General features: G+C 31.2%; 1 protein-coding gene across 1 annotated transcript; it reads right to left on the reverse strand.

The window, feature by feature from the left end:
• Window positions 1-4657: 4657 nt before the first annotated feature.
• LOC142619311 (cytochrome b561 and DOMON domain-containing protein At3g25290) lies at window positions 4658-7850 on the reverse strand. The gene is made up of 3 exons (XM_075792372.1): window positions 6967-7850; window positions 5746-6000; window positions 4658-5271 (listed from the first exon to the last, which is right to left on the reverse strand). Exons 1-3 carry the CDS (start codon window positions 7582-7584, stop codon window positions 4975-4977), a joined length of 1170 nt encoding a protein of 389 aa, XP_075648487.1. The 5' UTR covers window positions 7585-7850; the 3' UTR covers window positions 4658-4974.
• Window positions 7851-18107: the final 10257 nt, after the last annotated feature.

Below are 18107 nucleotides of genomic sequence, written 5' to 3' on the forward strand. Positions count from 1 at the left end.
TGAGTTAACTGGAACCCATAAAAAATAAAAAAGTGATTTGCTTTTTCAATTTTCTATAAAAAATTTTCCAAAATAGATATGCATTAACCGAACCCTTTAAGATATATTGGTAAGTTAGTATTAGAATTTGTTTTTTTTAGCATATACAAATTTAACGGCTATTTATGTCCTTATTAAATAGCCTCAAGCTTTTGCTCATTTATTTATTGAGTTGCGTTAACGGGGTTCATAATTTTTTTTACTTTTTTTTTGACAAATTTTGTCTTTTTTTTTTTGTTTGCAGTTTATGTTATTTTTTCAGTTTTATAGGTAGTATTTGATGCCTTTTTTTACTTTTTTTTAAACAAAATTTTGTCTTTTTTGCAGTTAACAAGCACCAGGGGGTGCTTGTTAACATTCCCCTTATTTATTTTATCCTCTGTCTTTAAATTTTTGGGTCTTGCTTTATTATTATTATTATTATTATTATTATTTATGGAAGCTTTCTAAATGATACATCAACATCTAAGACAAACCAAAACTTAGAGATAGAACGCACAGAACAATGATTAGTGGTGGGCTAATACTTAAGCTATTGATCTTTTGCAATGTGTACTGCTAAAACTAGTTTGATCATCAACTTGTAATATTTGACTTGGGAAAAAGAACCATTATTTTCAGGTCTTTATTAATTGTTCTCACTTCTCAGCAAGAATTAAGGAATATGGACCACAAGCCCACAATCTGAGAGATATGTGACAGAGTAATGAAGTCAGACCCCACTTCTCTTCATTGATCTTTCTTTTTTGTGAAAAAAGAAAAAAAAAAAAATTATGTCAATGAAATCATCCTAGCATCACAGTGACATGGGCCATTGTAAACTTACCTTTCAAAAATCAAAGGTCAGCATCAGTTAATAAAACAAAAGAAAAAATGACCTTCTTTTTTAATCAAATAGTAGGGGCCCTTTAAATTTCAGACCAAGCATGCATATATATATATATATATAAAACTTCTTTTAAAACTAATAATCCTAGTAAAAAAGAATTAACTTTTGTTTAATGAGTTACGTAAAGGGGAAATAATTTTTTTTCCTATTTCTTTATAATTCCTTAATGTATGTAAAATCATTCTCAAATCTTTTAATTAAAGATTTACAACTTAAGCAAAAAGACAACAACAATCAAATGTCATCCGAGTAGGTTTACCAAAAGATTTGCTGATTCCATTAAAAAAAAAAAAAAGTTTATTGATTATGTACAAGTACACATGATTCATGCCCCCCCCCCCCTTTATATTGTTCGTGTTACTATTCATACACACTATTTGTACATAAAGTGCATTAATTATTCAAATGCTAACTCCAAATCAAATACTTTAGGAGCCGTTTGGTACATGTGTTTAAACACACGTTTTCAATTTTTAAACAATATTACACGTATTTTCACATATTTTTTCACCCACACGTATTTCTAAAAAATGTAAACAACGTTACTAGAACAATATTACTAAACGACATCTTATTTTCTATAAAATTGGATTTTTAAAACTATTTTACTGTAAAAACTTGGGTCAAGCCTGCAAGGGTAGGGGTGGGATAGATTGGGGTAGGGATGGATTGGAGTATTTTGCCATCTTTAATAAAGTGAAGTCAGTATGAGAGAGAGAGAGAGAGAGAGAGAGAGAGAGAGAGAGAATTTTTGGATGTTTTTTTTTGAGTTTTTTTGGATGTTAAATATATGTAAAAATATTTATAAATAAGATATGTGTAAAATATATATACATACAAAACTAAGAAGAGTGAGCAAAATCCGTCTTTGTTCCGTCACTTACTCTGAAAAAAACTTGCTCAAAAACAAAGCAAGGTTGGATGAGTGAGGCAAGAAAGGAAATATTTATCATTTCCATTTATGATATCATTGAATCAAACATAAGAAGGTTATATAAATTTATAAGAGAGTACTCATCAATTTGAACCATTTTAGTTATGCTGAATAGCATCATTGATATAATTCTTTTTTTAAAAATTGTGGTTATAATCTATATTGATATTTTCTTCAATATTTTACTTTTCCTTAGAATTTATTTTCATTAAAAGTTTTTGTAAAAAGTCAAACTATACTTCTTTATGTGGATTACCATTTTATTAGGTTATTTAGAACATGCATTAATTCGTGTCAAAGTAATTTTCATTTTTAAAAAATATTTATTTACTTCTTTTTGACTCTTTTTACTTGTCATTGTCAATCTTCTTATTATTATTATTTTTAATTCAATAGTTGGACGAGGATATAATGTTAAAAGCACCAAGAAATGCTAATTGAATTCAAGATTTTTTTATTTTTTTATCCACTTTTAAAGGGATGCTCTCGGCTAGTACGAGAAAAGTGGCAACCAGAATACTCTTTTATTATTGTCTTCCTCTATATACACAATTACATGTGCTAATAGCTAACATATTGTAGATTAGGTTCACATGTGTAGCTTTAAATATAGACTCAATTGCAGCCGAAGTTCATTCTCCCCTCTTTCTATATGCAAATTGCTAATGGATTGTTTATTAGGTTCACATGCTCATCTTTTAATGTACACACTCATTGCAGTGATAAAGCGCCGTGTCCCGTGGGCTAGTTAAGGTCAGAGGTCATAATCAATTATATCCCTTTAGCTAAACCATCATTCAAATAATTTCATGTCTTCTTCTCTAATCTGCCACATACTTAGATAAACAGTACCTACCTAAGACAATCCCACCAACTTTTCATCCTCTCAATCATATAAACAACACCCTTCTAGAGCATGTTCAGTTTAAATTGTCTATTTTAGGGGGTTAATATGTATATATCTTTGCTTTTGGCCAACAATATATTGTATATGTAACTTTCCAAGTCCCTCCTAACCGATGCTTTTGAACTCAAAAGGTCAATTAGAAGTTTGAATCTCCTTATATAAAGGTTTAGAATCTTTAGATTGTGCTTTCTTTAACATAATAAAAAAAAAAAAAAAAATGAGTGTTCAATATTTTTTGAGCATCGGGTGTGTCTAATCCCTCCACCACACACACACACACGTTAGATAATTATAGGGTGAAATATTTTTTACTCCAAAATATTGGTTAAAAGTTTTAAATTCATTCTCTCATGAATTTCATGACGTTTGAAAACTACAACCAATCCTCCGAGGTATGATTGAGGCCCCCATTTAGTTTGAAAGTGAAAACAATTAACCTAGTGGTCAAAGTAACAGAGACAAATGGTAAGCAGTGAGAGTCAAAAGGCCCCATCATTTAGGGTGTGAAGAACAATATTTCTATCCCTTAATTACTACTACATAACGTTTTGTTTGTGAGAAGACAAGCTAACAACTGTCCTGCAAAGGAAAGGCATCGATGTCCTTCCAAGTAATAAGGGCTTTAGTCCATGCATCACATGGGAATCCCATAAAGAAAAGCAATGAACTATAGAAAGCAACAAAAGCTAGAAAGAATAATGAAAATGAAAGCACAAGTTTGGGGGGGACCAGGATCAATGCATAGAGTGTGGAACCCTCTCTTTAGGACCCTAACGAATAAAAAATCAAAATGAATACCAATTTGAATATATTTGGTGATTATAAATTTATAATTGAGCTTAGTGTGACTTTAGTGCTAACTTTAGCCAATTTGGGATTCCAGGAGAACGATCATCTACCCAATTCTCTTTAGACACTTAATCAGATCCGACAAACTAGAGAAATTTCCTACCAACAAGTTGACAAATTACATCAAATATGTGATCTTCACCCATCATCATGTATAGAGCATGTAATAAAGTATGGGTATATATTTGTACAAAAGTGATTAGTCATATAAACACCAAGAGATGTCCCTTTGTGGAAGTCATTATCAATAAGATGTTTGGCTCTACTGATATTAACAAATGCATTGGTAATGGTGGGGCTGAGCGTGTGAATGGATAAATATCCAGGTACTTCCTTTAAAAAGTCCATTACCTGACGAGTGGTTCCTAACCTTGCTGTCTTAACCTCGTCTTTTAGTCTCGTGTGGCCCTTTCTTTTCCTTCATTATCTTCCTTTATTTTGATACGCAAGTGAAAAGAATCTTAGTCTTAGTCCACATATTTTTCAACATTTATTAGGTTCAATTCAACATTGTTTTAACATAACTAACAGTCTGAATTTGAGTTGGCAGTTGAGTCAACTTGGTAGTCATATTTTCTTATAATAGTGAAGACGAACATTAATGTCAACAGAGACAGAATTGGGTGACAGTTTGTGGTGTGGTTGGCAATTGTTGTCATTCAGGCTTAAGTTGGCAACCGTTTTAACTTTGACACAACCAAAATAAGGTTAGCCTAGAAGCTAGTAGACGCAATCTAACCCCATTTGGTGTATGAGGTTCAAAGGCACAAGATGGGATTGGGGTGGATTAATATCATCACTAAAATTTCACAACTGATTTTTGTGTAAGAGAGGTATTGTGTACAAAAAAGATAATGAATCCATCACTTGCCAACCCTTGAAAGTTATAACCATCACATTGCATGGAATCACAGATTTGTTTCCATATTGGAGAGCTTAAAGGTCAAGCAAAACCCTTTTCCTAGTAACTTGATAAAGATAGGATTAAATAGAAAGTGAGAGCAATAAGGTTATACATAACTGAAAAAGAAACCACAAATAGGAAAACGAGAATAAATAATTCTCTTTTGAAAATTTTTCAATAATCACACATCCTAGAAAGTTTCATCAACCTAACCACTGAGACACAATAGACACGTATAATTAAAGTCTGAACAAACTCTAAGTATATAATAAATAATAATCCTAGAGGAATCAAGCCATTTTACACAAGCCAAAAGAAATTGGGAAGGAACAGAGAAGGGCTAATGTAGATTAACCTCTTGTGATATCTTAAGTAAGGAGACAAGGATATTACAAACTCAGAATCCGGTATAGGAGAACTGCAGCAACAGGTTTAATCCTCAGCAAAAGTGCCTATTGCCTGTCTTCTCCATTGTTGTATCCGTCATGGGGCTTGGTGGACTTGCTGGATTTCCTCCTCAAAACTACAACCCAAGTAATTGCTTCCAACAACAAGGAAATCGCACCCAACACAATGAGCACAATAATGTAAGCAGATTTCCATTTCTTTTCAGGCTGCAAAATGTCATAACCCTTGAACAAATTGACGATGCCAAGAATAATAATGGTATATCCAATACCATGGTGGTAGATATTCCAATAAAAGCGGTACTTGTGATCTTTCTTTGGTCTTAAGAACAATGCAAAAATCTGTAAAACCCAAACAAAGATCATAAACAAAAAAATAAATAAAACAACAGACACAACAAATTTCCAACCCTAAACACTTAACCTACACAATGTATTTGATACAATAATAAAAAAAGATCAAAATCAAAATAGAAATGATTTTTAATTACATATATCTTTCTAACAGAAAACTCCAACATCATTGATAATTCTTTGAGCCCCAACCTAAAAAATGGATATTGTCCAAGTTCCAATTCAAAATTAACTTTCTCTAATTTATCTTCAAATTTTTTAGCATTTCACATCTTCAACATCCAAAAGCCTCATTAAGTCTCTTTATATAATTTATATCTCCAATACTCAGAAAAGAGTTTCAGTTTGATACTTATAAGACCCAACAAGTGACAGAATCAGCTAATTACAAGATAGCAAAACATACATAAAAAAGACAGCCTGATTCAAAAAAACAACACTAAGTTTGCGAAAAAACATTACCTGCACAGTGGCAAGACAAAACAATGCAATTCCGATGTTACGATGATGCGTGTATATGATTCCTTGTGACTGACCTCCAAGCTTAAGACCAGTTGCCCAGCCAGCCACCCCAATGGCATAAGCAGATACTTGACAAAAAGCATGAAGATAGAACCATGCGGGATCCGCAGACTCAAAAGTCCTCAGGTACCTTGCAATGATAGCTCCAACAGGAAACAGAATGCCCCAACTCACAACATTCAGTACACCATGAATCTGACACCCAAAAAGACAAAATAACATTCAACAATAAGTTGTACCATATCACAAATATGCCTCCAATTTCCTTTACTTACACATGGAAACAACAAACAGAATAAAATTAAAAAAATTAAAAACTAAACAAACAAACAATCAAATGGTACGCCAAGCTCTATATTAAATCCAGTTCCAGTCAAGAATTATAAACAAACAAGAAGTTTTGAACTTTTCAGGGCTTTAATCAATCCAAGACTAATCAATTAAATTTTCTACATCCATCCACTGCAAATTAAAGATAGGTTAAAATTCAATTTAGTCAATTATTAAATCAGTGTTTCAGGTTTTATTTGGGTCAATTAAATCCTCATCAAAATGAGTCAATCTGGTCCTTCCGTCCAACTTGTTAATAAAAAAAGTCGTTCAAACATTCTTTTTTCCCTAAAAAATAACTGAAAAAAAGGATTAAACTTAAACAACTTCATTTTCTAACAGATTTGGATGGAATAACAAAAATTGATTCATTTTGATAAAGTGAGGGACTAAATTCACAAAAATTAAGCCAAGAGCCTTGTGGCTCAACTTGGCATCTCCTGGTTCAAATCCCCCACCCCCAACTATTGAATTATAGAAAAAAAAAATTCACAAAAATTAGATCTTACGAACTAATCATGTGAAGAAATGGAATTTTTACCATAAAAGATTATTTCTTCCCTTAAAAAACCCATTATCTTTTACACATCTTTCTTAAGGAAAAAAAAAAAAAAAAAAATCAACTTTTAGACACCCAAAACCTTATCCCACAAACTACACCCAAATATTCCAACTTTTAAACAAACCCAGATGAATCCCACAATTCCCAAACGCAGCCACAAACAAATTTCAAATTTCTAACAAAAAAAAAGAAAAAAAGAAAAGAGAAACCAATCAAAATGATAAAACCATAATAAGAAACAAAATCAAACAGGTAATAAGAAAGCTGACATTTCTATTCTTGGTCCTTGAATCCAGTCCACCAGTAGAGGAAGTCTGGCCAGCAGTCAAATTGAGATTGGAAAAAGAAGCCTTATTGTCTGCACCCATCGCATGTGAATCTGGTACACCACCTGTAACAGATGGCCCCACCTGCCAAACCTGGTTAACAATGTCAGATTTACCAGAGAGCTTCAACTTAGCAAAAAGCGTAATAGTTCCTCCTGATTCCTCAGCACTTAGGTCCCAAACCTCAAAGGAAATCTTGGACTCAGTGATAGGACCAATAGCGGTTATGTCATAGGTTTTAACAGTCATAGCACCACTGGATTTGAAGGCTATGAGGGCCTGAGAACCAACCATGCCAGTCCCATTTGGGTTTATGGCCCAACAGACCCAACCGTTGGTGCCTGCAGGCTGAGCTATGAAGGCTATGGAGAGAGATGTATTGGTTGTGTTGTAAGTCCAATGGAGATAAGAGGAGAGGTGAGGGAGGTCTAGGCATTTGCTGTAGAGAGCGTTGTTGGTGAAGGTTTGGGAGGTACAGGTTTGAGAGTGAGATGGTGAGATTAGGAGGAGAGAACAGAGGCTGAGAAGAAGAAGAATCACAGAGGATTGATGAGACTCCATTAATGGGGTTTGTCAGAACAAAAAGAGAGAGAGAGAGAGAGAGAGAGAGAGAGAGAGAGAGAAACTAACGGCCACGTTTGGTGAAAGAAATAAGGCTGCCTGTGAGTGTGGCCGAGTCTCTGTCTCTGTGAGACGTTTGTGTTTGAATCTGGGCAAAGGGGAGATGGGGGTTGTATATAGATGGTGAAAATTATATAAGACACTTCCAAGTATAGCCATAGCCCATTTAGGAATTTATACCATAGATTCTAGTAGGAATTTAAGCCAAATAAGTTTAGGAATATACCCAATTTTATAGACTTAATTAATCCGTCAAGTTGTCATTTCTTCATGTGCAAATTACTTAGGGGTTTAAAGAGAAAGTTTGAACGACAGAATTAGCATTATGTTGCAACTATTTCTAAAAACAAATGTTAAAAATAAAGTGAGGTGAATTATTGGACTAGTGAAATTTGAATAATGATATTTACCATCATTACTGAAGGAGTAATATTCACTGCTCATATTTTTTATATATATATTTCTCAAATTGAGAGATCTATTAGTTGAGTTCTTAATTTATAAATGTATGTGTCAATAATCACAAAAAATAACTCAAACATTTATTTATTAGTATCTTGTTGAAGTGACAATTTGTGGTAGCTCCAATATTTTGCTAAATACAAATGGTTTATTAGGAGCAAGGATTATTCACAAATTATTCTATGAGTACAATGAAGTAGGACATCCTCATCTTACATGACAAGGAGTCTCACTAATTAAAAATAAAGACACAATTCAAAAAAATCAAACTTGTTAAAGTGATCAACTGTGAGTGGTAAAAAAAAAATAGTGAGTTTATATAAAAGTAATTGTCCATCAATTACAATCACCCATGCAACAAATTGAGCACAAAATTATAATAAGATTATATTAGTAAGACTTTTTTTTTTTTTTTTTCGATAGCATATATCACTAAGACTTATTGTTAAATCTATGGTGAAGCTTAGCAAAAGAAATCTATGGTGAAGTTTGTTGCGAAGAAAAGGGATGGCATCGTTCTCCTTTAAAGAGTACACATAGGTAGGTGTGATGTGGAATGGAAAGGTAGAGAAAGGGAAAGTGTTTGGCAAAAAGCAATTATTTTATTTATGTTTTGTCTAAATTTAACAAAATTTTTTTTTTTAAATAAGCTAATTTTATATTTTCGTCACATGTTTAATATAGAAGCAACAAAAAAATTATTTGTATTTTTCATCTCATATTTAGCAGAAAGCAATGTCCATTTGGCAATAAGTTTTGAATATTTTGTCTTAATTCTATTTTTAAATTTAACAAAATTAGTTTTTCTGAAAATAAACTAACTTTTTTCCCCCTTTTTGATATTAAAAATTTTACTTTTCATCTTATATTGGGACAATAAACAGTGTCCATTTGGCAAAAAAGCTTTTGCTTTTTTGTCATACTTATTTTTTAAAATTGAACAGAATTAACTTTTCTGAAAGTAAACTAACTCTTTTTTCCTTTTTGTTACTAGAAATTATATTTTTCATCACATATTTGGCAAATAAGTTATGTCCATTGGGCAAATTTTTTTCATAATTCTTTTTTTTTAATTGAACAAAATTAACTTTTTCTTTCCTTTCCTTTCCTTTTTATTACTAAAAATTATATTTTATATTTTATATTTAGCAAATAAACCACCGAAAACTTAACAGTCAACAGAAGTTTATTATAGTAATTGCAATAAGTGTGGGATTTGTAGGTGGGTTGTAAGTGGAAATAGCACATCTTATGGGGTGGCAGTTGGGCAGGTAGGGTGGGTTGGTGGGTTTTCTAGTACACTTCGGTTCACGAGTCTTTTATGAATGTGTTGTAATGATAATTATGTGGCAATCTCATTTTTTTGTTGGGATTTTGCTCTCTTAAAATGTTGTTGGACTTTGTTTTTGTTGGGCCAAACAGTTTTGAGTCATCCTGCACTGATTTTGTCTTTTCATTCCTAAAAAATAATAGTAAATAAATATATTTAGTTATAGAATTATTAACCTTATCACTCTTGCTTTACTCGTGCGAGTGTTATAATTTTCCTTTTCAAATATTTTTTGATAAGTTTGTTTTGAAAACATAAATTAACAGAAAAATGTTCTATTTTGTAGGTATTTTAAATAGAGTTAAAAATATATTTTTATTAATATTTTTACTGAATTACTAAATATATAGTCCAAAGAGGTGAGCCCTCTCATAAATAATATATATTTCATTTTGTGGAAATTATAAAATAATTAAACTCTGTGTTTTAACTCCTGAGTCAATCTTTCTCAAAAAATTAAAAAAAAAAAAAAAACTCTTGAGTCAATCATGTGAATATTTCAAGAGGGAAATATTTTTAATTTCTATTTAAATTTTATTCCTAAAAAATAAACTATTTAATTCATATCTTAAAAAAAAATTAATAGAAGAAAAGATATTAAAACTCAACCGCTCCAAACAAATTTATCTAGTGATGTTACAAACACAATATAACAAATTTCACAATTACTGAATTGACAAGTTATTGCTTTTTTCCATATCAAAAATCTGATGTGGGTTATTGTTGGCAGATTATTATTGATTATGTCTGCATAAAGAGATCCACTATTTATCACAACTTTATACGTCATATTTTGTTGGGCTCCCTACTTGCTTCCTAAGGCTAAGATAGGAAATGCAAGACATTCTCTAAACTTTTATTTTATTATTTTTGCATCTTGGTAGTTAGAATAAAGAAAATTTGGTATTTTGAAAAGAAAAAAGAAAAAAATAATATTTTAATAAAAAAATAAAGAATAGAAAATTTGGTGTGAATATTGTAAAAAATGATTAGTAATCTACTTTTCAATTTGGGAAGACCAATGTAAATACTTATCAAGATTTACAAAAATAAGAGATTTTATCGTAATTTGAAAGATAATATACATAAAATGCGGGGTTTAAGTGATAATTTAATGATAATGATATTTTGTTTGATTTACTAAGTATATGATAAGCGGGTAATAGAATTGAGTATTTTTTTTTAACTTGGATCCCTTAGAGTCAAGATTCAACGCGGGAAGAAAAAATAGGAGTCAAGATTCATGTCAGTATGGCAGAAATCTATTAATTTAGTTTCTTTTAATCTTTTTCTGTTTCACTGTTAACAGAAACAAAATAGATTAAAGAAATTTTCTTTTTTGAGTAAAAGATTAAAGAAATTTTCAAATCACTATCTTTAAGGGCTTTTTTTTTTTTTTTTTTCCTTAAAACCCCTATTTATAGATTGAGAAAGACTAGCTGCAAAAGTGGTGACATGTGTGAGGTTAAAGATTAGCAACTACCTAGGAACATTATGAAATTATGGGTCTCACTTCTGAGAAAATGCCATTCATTTTCAAGATCAGAATCGGAACATTTGAAAATAGAGTAATATTGCCTCACTATTATCAAAAAGTATAAATAAATAAAATAGTGTTAGGCAGTAGGCACCAAAAAATTTACCCAATTTTCAACTTTCCAGATCTGTTTATTTTACTGAAATTAAAAATATTTTGTTGAAAGTACTATAGATAAGGGTAAAAGTTAACTGAAATAGTACAGTAAAACTCATAAATAATACCATAAAGTACAGTGAAACCCATAAATAATAACAAGAATAAGTTAAATAGTAAAATAAATTGGCAAAAATAATTTTTGCCAATCACACACTTGGTTTCACTGTAATACAAATGTGAGAGGGGAAGCAAAAATTGTATGGAATTTTTGGTTACCTTTAATAATTTCCTTGAAAACAACATACAAAACTTTATATTAGCGATTATTAAAAAGATGTGAGATTCTCTCGCGTTAATGTATATAGTTTTCGGATTTTGCATTGCACAAGAAGTTTCCAAAAAAATAAAAAATAAAAAATAAATTAAAGTTACCAAAAGACAACAATCATATATAATTTTTTTACTTTTTATTATCAGATCAAGACATCAATTGATTTTTGATATAGGTGAAATTTAAACCCTAAATCTTTTATTCGATAAGAAAAGAATATATCAATTAACTGTTTAGACCATAGTTTTGTAAAATACCATGCATGAACTATCATGTATTTAAGATTATCATACTAAACCTAATGTATTTCTATAAATAAAAAAAAGTATTTTGATAGATTTATAATAAGACAAAATTTAACATAACAAATAGTTGTCATTTGAGCTTTTTTGCTATAAAAGCAGGCTGACATACCAAATTACATTAATTCTTTTGTCTTTATTTTCTCTTTTTTACATCATTATTTTATTATGGGGTAATTACACTCCCTTCACTTGAGGTTTGAGGGAATGAGACCCAACCCCAAACTTGAATGGAAAAAACACTCCCCACCTTTTGTTTATATTAGTAACGAAATGTTCTAAATTTCTATAAGAATCTCTTTACAAAATTTTAATTGTTAAATTTTGAATAAAAATGCAAAATTTATTAAGCACCAAAACACTTGCAACAACAAATCTCTTCATAACCCATTGAAAAAAGAAAAAAAAAATCATACTTAATAATTTAAAATACACTTCAACTAAAATTTTAATACAATGAATTTTAATTTTGAAATGGAGGATCATTCTTGAAACTTGCCATTAAACAAAAGACAGGTTAGTGCATAACATTTTGAATATTAATTTAACAAAGTTTGGTCAATTGGATGTCAAAGGGGGAATTTTTTTTTTTTTTTTTTTTTTTCCGTTCAAATTTGGGTTGGAGTGTAATTTCCCTAAACCTCAACAAAGGAGGGGAGTGTTATTTTCCCTTTTATTATTTATAAGTTTTCTATGAGCTTTATAGTGTAACTTGTTGGCACATTTGGCTTAAATCTCCTTTCTCTTGTTATAACTATCAAATTATAAAATTAAAAAAAAAGGTTCAATTTGAACAGAGCACATGACCGTGTGACATATTATGATTGTTTAAATTTTCAGATTTATTAACTAAAAGATTTCATCATGTTTTTTTGGGGTAAATTTTGTTTAATCATTTTCTATATCATTAGTAAGAGAATTCCCCTGTTTCGTCTTTAATTTTTGGCGTACCAAAATTTTCTCATATAAATTCTAAAATAACATACCCTTTAATTTAATTTTTTTTTCCTACGAAAAAGTAAAAAAAGTTAAAACAGTAATATTATCTCATGAACAAAAGGGAAAAAAACCGTTATTCTCACCACCTATTTGTATTCAAATATATGATTCCTATCTGTATTAGTTATCTATTTGAATTCAAATACTTCAATTATCTTAATAAAAAAAAAAAAAATTACTTTTTCCAAAAAAAAAAAAAAAAACCCACTACCTTACATAAAAACTATTCATTCTTTTTCCAAAATTTCTATGGTTTTTTTTTTAATTCTTTAAAACATTCCAAAATTTTTGTTATCCAAATTCTATAGTGTTTATCACAAATCCTCATCCATTCACACTAACGTATATTATAAGGTCACAATTCGCATCCGAACCCAACTATATGAAGGGATTAGACCCAAAAAACCCAATACAATGAAATTTGTAAAGAGTGGGCTTGAAACCTAGGTTCTATGGATATTGGATAACAAAAATGATGAGCTAGATCTCCAAGTCACATGTAACGAACAGTTTATGTAATAGAAACTCTCCTCGGACGTATGCCGAGGACGGTATGTATTGTTTTTCCTTGTTCTAAAGATAAATTACAATTAAGGGTGGTGTATACAGTGTTTCTCTCTCTTTTCTCCGATCCCCCTTCTTGAATGCCTTTCTTTTCCTTTTATATCATCTTCCTTCCCCCTCCATCCTCCACGTATGTATTAGATCACCGATCCAGATACTTGTCCCATCCATCGCCCTCTTGAAGTCTTCCCACAATAGCTGTAAGACTGATCACTACTGTTCAGAGTCATTTCCTCACTAATACGGCTAGAGGGGTAGGTGAAGAGTCTTTAATGCGATGATAGCAGCTTTTCCTAAGATATTTTTCATTCGTTCTTCCTCTCTGTGCCTTTGTGAAACACATCTTCATCCACCAAACCTCTTAGAATCTCCTTCAAAACATCATGGCGTTCCATATGATCTTCACTTCATGTAGCCGAGGAGTTGCTCCTCCTCGAACTATTTCCATCAGCCTATTCCGCAACAGCTTGCTTGTGGGCCTTCAAGTTAGGCACCTTTACTACTACCAACCCTCCTCGGACAAGTTAATACTCTCGGATTAGGCCCAGCCCAAGGCCCAAAAACATGCCCCAGACCTTTTATCCTCACATATATCATATTTCTTTTGTTCAAATCTCAATTTTTTTTTACTTATCACAATTCTTATCCCAATCAATAAATTCAAATGTCCCATTGGATTTTAACTTCTTATGGTATTTTATTTCATTTTTAAACATTTTTACCTCATTCTTAAAAAAAATACACATGATTACTTATATATATATATATATATATATATATATATATATATATATATATATATATATATAACTTTTAAGCATTATAACACTAAACCAAAAAAATAAATAAGAGTATTATAGTACATGCAAAACGCATGTGATGAGTCTAATAAAACAATAAGACAAATTGGTTTAATTGAAGTACAGCTTGTCAGCCTCTCATGCTGTATACAGTGTATAATACTCTTCTACCAGAGAAAACTATGTATTTAATAAAAACTCTAAGATGACGTCAACTTAGGTTAGCTTGGAAATCATCATCATGCAAAACTGACATCATCTCTTGATCCAATTCCCATACCATTATTATTATTATTATTATTATTATTATTATTATTTTGAGAAACAAATACACACAAGGGAGAGGGAAAGGGGTTCTAACACAAAGGCACATCACAACTCCACTCAAAAACTCTAAGATGACGTCAGCTTAGGTTAGCCTCGACATCATCATCACGCAAAACTGGCATCATCTCTTGATCCAATTCCCATACCATTATTATCACTAATTTTTTTTTGAGAAACTAATACATACAAGGGAGAGGGAAAGGGGTTCTAACACAAAGGCACACCACAACTCCACTCAAAAGTCATGATAACTTTTAAGGAAGAGTGGGGCAAATTATACTACACACAATACATTATTAAATTTGGGGGGGGGGGGGGGAGAAGACATTCCCATACCATTTAATAAAGCTAAAATGTTGCAGAAAAAGAAAAAAAGAAAAAAAAAAGAAGAAGCTATAATAGATCAGTGCGACTTCATGGCATTATTGCGGAAACAGTGTAAAAAATTAGATCGAGACGCATTTAAAGCTTTCACTATGATATCCTGGTGTATTTTGTCTCGTCAAAACAAGATCATGCATGAATGTAAATAAATGGATCCGGATGTAGTGGCTATATACACAAAATTGACTGACTATATCGATAGATAAAAAAGTTTGGTTAAATGGTAAGTAACAAGTTTAAATGAAGACTAATAAAAGCTTGCCAACTCAGTTATTATGAAATTTCTATCTCAATAGATTGTCAATGTTTATCATTTCATCTAAAAACTACGATTAATCATAACATTATACATATAGTTTCTGTATTAATACTATGGCTCTCTCTTCCCATTTGGTGATTGAAAAAATAAAATTCTCAATCTCATATTGCTCTTTTTCTTTTTTAGAATCATTCTCAAATTATTCTTTTTTTTATTATTTAATTTTTATGCTCTCAGATTGTTCATTGTTAAATATTAGCATTGATACACCATGTTAAATATGTTAGTATGGATGCGAAAGCAAAAACATAAAGTATAAAACACAATAACACACGAGGGTTATGTGATTCAGCCTAACAGCTTACATCTACGGAGGAAACCATAAAATGTTACATCAATAATATATTAGAGTGTAGTACAAATCTTGTGTTACAATAAACCATAACATGTGTATTTATAGTAGACTAAACCCTAAACTAATAGACTTCTAGTACAAGTAGGAGACTTGGCTTGCACACAAAATAGAATTAGGCTTGGGCATATACTAATAGACTACTATATCTCTAACACCCCCTCTCAAATTCAAGATGGAAACTTGATGAAATCTTGAGATTTGATAAGATTGAGAAGATCTCTTGAATGAAGTTTAGCTCTGTGACGGTGGTTTGAAGAAGGCAATGGTCTTGCAGTGTTGATGCGACTTCTATCGGTGGCATGACTATACCAAAGAGATTTGATGGTAGTAGTGGGAAGCCAAAAAAGATGAACGCAACAAAGAAACACTGAGGAAGACAAAGATTGCTCTTAATACACCGTAAGGACAGAAAACCATGGCCATAGGAAGGTGGCTCTGATACCATGTTAAATATTAACATTGATACACCATGTTGAACATGCTAGTATGGATGCGGAAGCGAAAGCATAAAATATAAAATACAATAACACACGAGGGTTACGTGGTTCAGCCTAATGGCCTACATCCACGAAAGAAACCCTGAAGGGTTACATCAATAATATATTAGAGTGTAGTACAAATCTTGTGTTACAATGACCCATAACATGTATATATATAGTAGACTAAACCCTAAACTAATAGACTTCTAGTACAAGTAGTAAACTTGGCTTGCACACAAAATAGAATTAGGCTTGGGCTTATTCTAATGGGCTAATATATTTCTAACTTTCATAATACCAAGAAGCCTTTTCCATTACACAACTTCAGTGGTAGGCAGGGAGGCAAAGCTCTTTCTTTAGCTCATCACACCAAGGATTACATTTCGTTCATGTTCATTGTCTCAAAAGGGCGTGTTCAAGTCTCCCTTTTCTTAACTCAACAACCTTTTTTTTTATTGTTAAGAATTTTAGATTGTTTATTATTTTAGATTATTTTATGAATTTTATTTTATTTATTCAATCTAGGGATTTTTCATATATTGTGTGTATTGTGGTGCTTTATGTTTTAATTTCAATTATTATTAGAATTGAAGTACGTTTAATTAACAACTTAAGCATATATATTTGTATTTGATAGTTTTGATCTAATTTGTATAGTATAGTTATATTATAGCTTTGATCTAATAAATTAATCATACTTTTTTCCCCAAAAGTTGCATGCATGGATCTTATGTCAAAGGAAGTTTATCATAAAGAAGAAAAGCATGAGACACCTATTTAAGTTTATGATTTTTTTTTTTTTAAATTCTCAAATTTTGAATTCTTTTGTGTGTGTGTGTGTGTTTTTTTTTGGGCTTTGATTTTTTTTTTTCCAATTGGACTATCACTTGAAAAATTCCCTTTATTAATTGATTTTTTTTTCAATTACTTCCTTTTACTAAATGATTGTTTAAACTCTATCAATGTTTATCTATTTTATATTTTAAAATTCTAGTTGTGCTTTGTGTTTATCTATTTCGTAATTGTTTTTAAATATGTATTTAGATGGGTATGTATGTGCATTACACCCCACGCTTTTGTTTATTTTGCCCTCAAGTTTCATCTTACATTTTATTAATTATTAAATTATATTTTATTAATTTTTAAAACATATGTGTGAGGACTAGGATCAAAACCTCAACCCACCAAGAATAGAGGATGACGGCCCAACAAGCCCAAAACAATGTATTTGTAAGAGAGTGGGCCTTACAAGAAAAGTCTTAGCAAATTAAGTGGTCCATAACTGATAGGATTCAAGTTAAAAAGATTGAAAGCATAGAAATAACGCTCCTCGGTCAATTCCGAGGATATAATGTTCTTATATTATCTTAAATTTTCGTAAGTATAGAGTGTTGTTTTTCTTTTTTTCTTTTTTCTCAGATTACATGCCCCATTCTTTACGGTGGCATTTTCCTTATATAGTCCTTCACCCCTCCATCTCAGCCCCAGCCTTTCACTTGTTAATTCCGTATGTAATCCCTTGGATGTTTGTCCCACTAAGACCCCTTGGAAGCTTTGTGAGCAACTGTGAGTTGAGATGACACTGTTCAAGTGTCATATCTTCATAAATGTGGCAAGTTCTTTAGGTACAGTGCATTTAATGTGGTGGTGACTACCTTCTTCCCAAATATTTCTTCTTTCATTGTTAACTCACCTCTGTTACCTTCCTTGAAGCTTATCCTTCCAAAATGTTTGCCTCCCAAAAGCTCTCCCGAGGTGGCTCGGCTCCTCGGGAATTATAGCTGATCCATCATTCTCTTCCCTTATCCTCGGCCCACTGACTCAGACTTAACAATCCCCTTGACCATCCTCAGGCTCTTTGTTTGTCCTCGGGTACGGCCCATAGCCCAATATACACGCTCAATCTTTCTATTTTCACAATATGGATCAAAATCATGCATTGCACGAGACTTTATCTAGTATTATGATAAATTTGTAATTCATCAAATATAATATATTATTGTGTAAATTTATAGACCACTATTTTTTTTTTTAATAAATGCCATTGAATGTCAACATATGGTCTCCGTTTATGATGACTACTCTTTATTATCAAACTAAGATATTAATTGATTTTTGGTGTAGGTGGGATTCAAATCCTAAATCTTTTTTTTAAAAAGATTTAACTTATGACGT

Source organism: Castanea sativa, chromosome 12, assembly GCF_040712315.1.
Source record: "Castanea sativa cultivar Marrone di Chiusa Pesio chromosome 12, ASM4071231v1".
In the NCBI taxonomy this organism is placed as follows: Eukaryota; Viridiplantae; Streptophyta; class Magnoliopsida; order Fagales; family Fagaceae; genus Castanea; species Castanea sativa.

Coding starts and splice junctions, on each gene's coding strand:
- LOC142619311 (XM_075792372.1), bottom strand. CDS start 7,584: ATGGAGTCTCATCAATCCTCTGTGATTCTTCTTCTTCTCAGCCTCTGT. Junction 6,001..6,966: donor CAAGGACCAAGAATAGAAAT/GTCAGCTTTCTT, acceptor TTTGGGTGTCAG/ATTCATGGTGTACTGAATGT. Junction 5,272..5,745: donor TTTGTCTTGCCACTGTGCAG/GTAATGTTTTTT, acceptor TGGGTTTTACAG/ATTTTTGCATTGTTCTTAAG.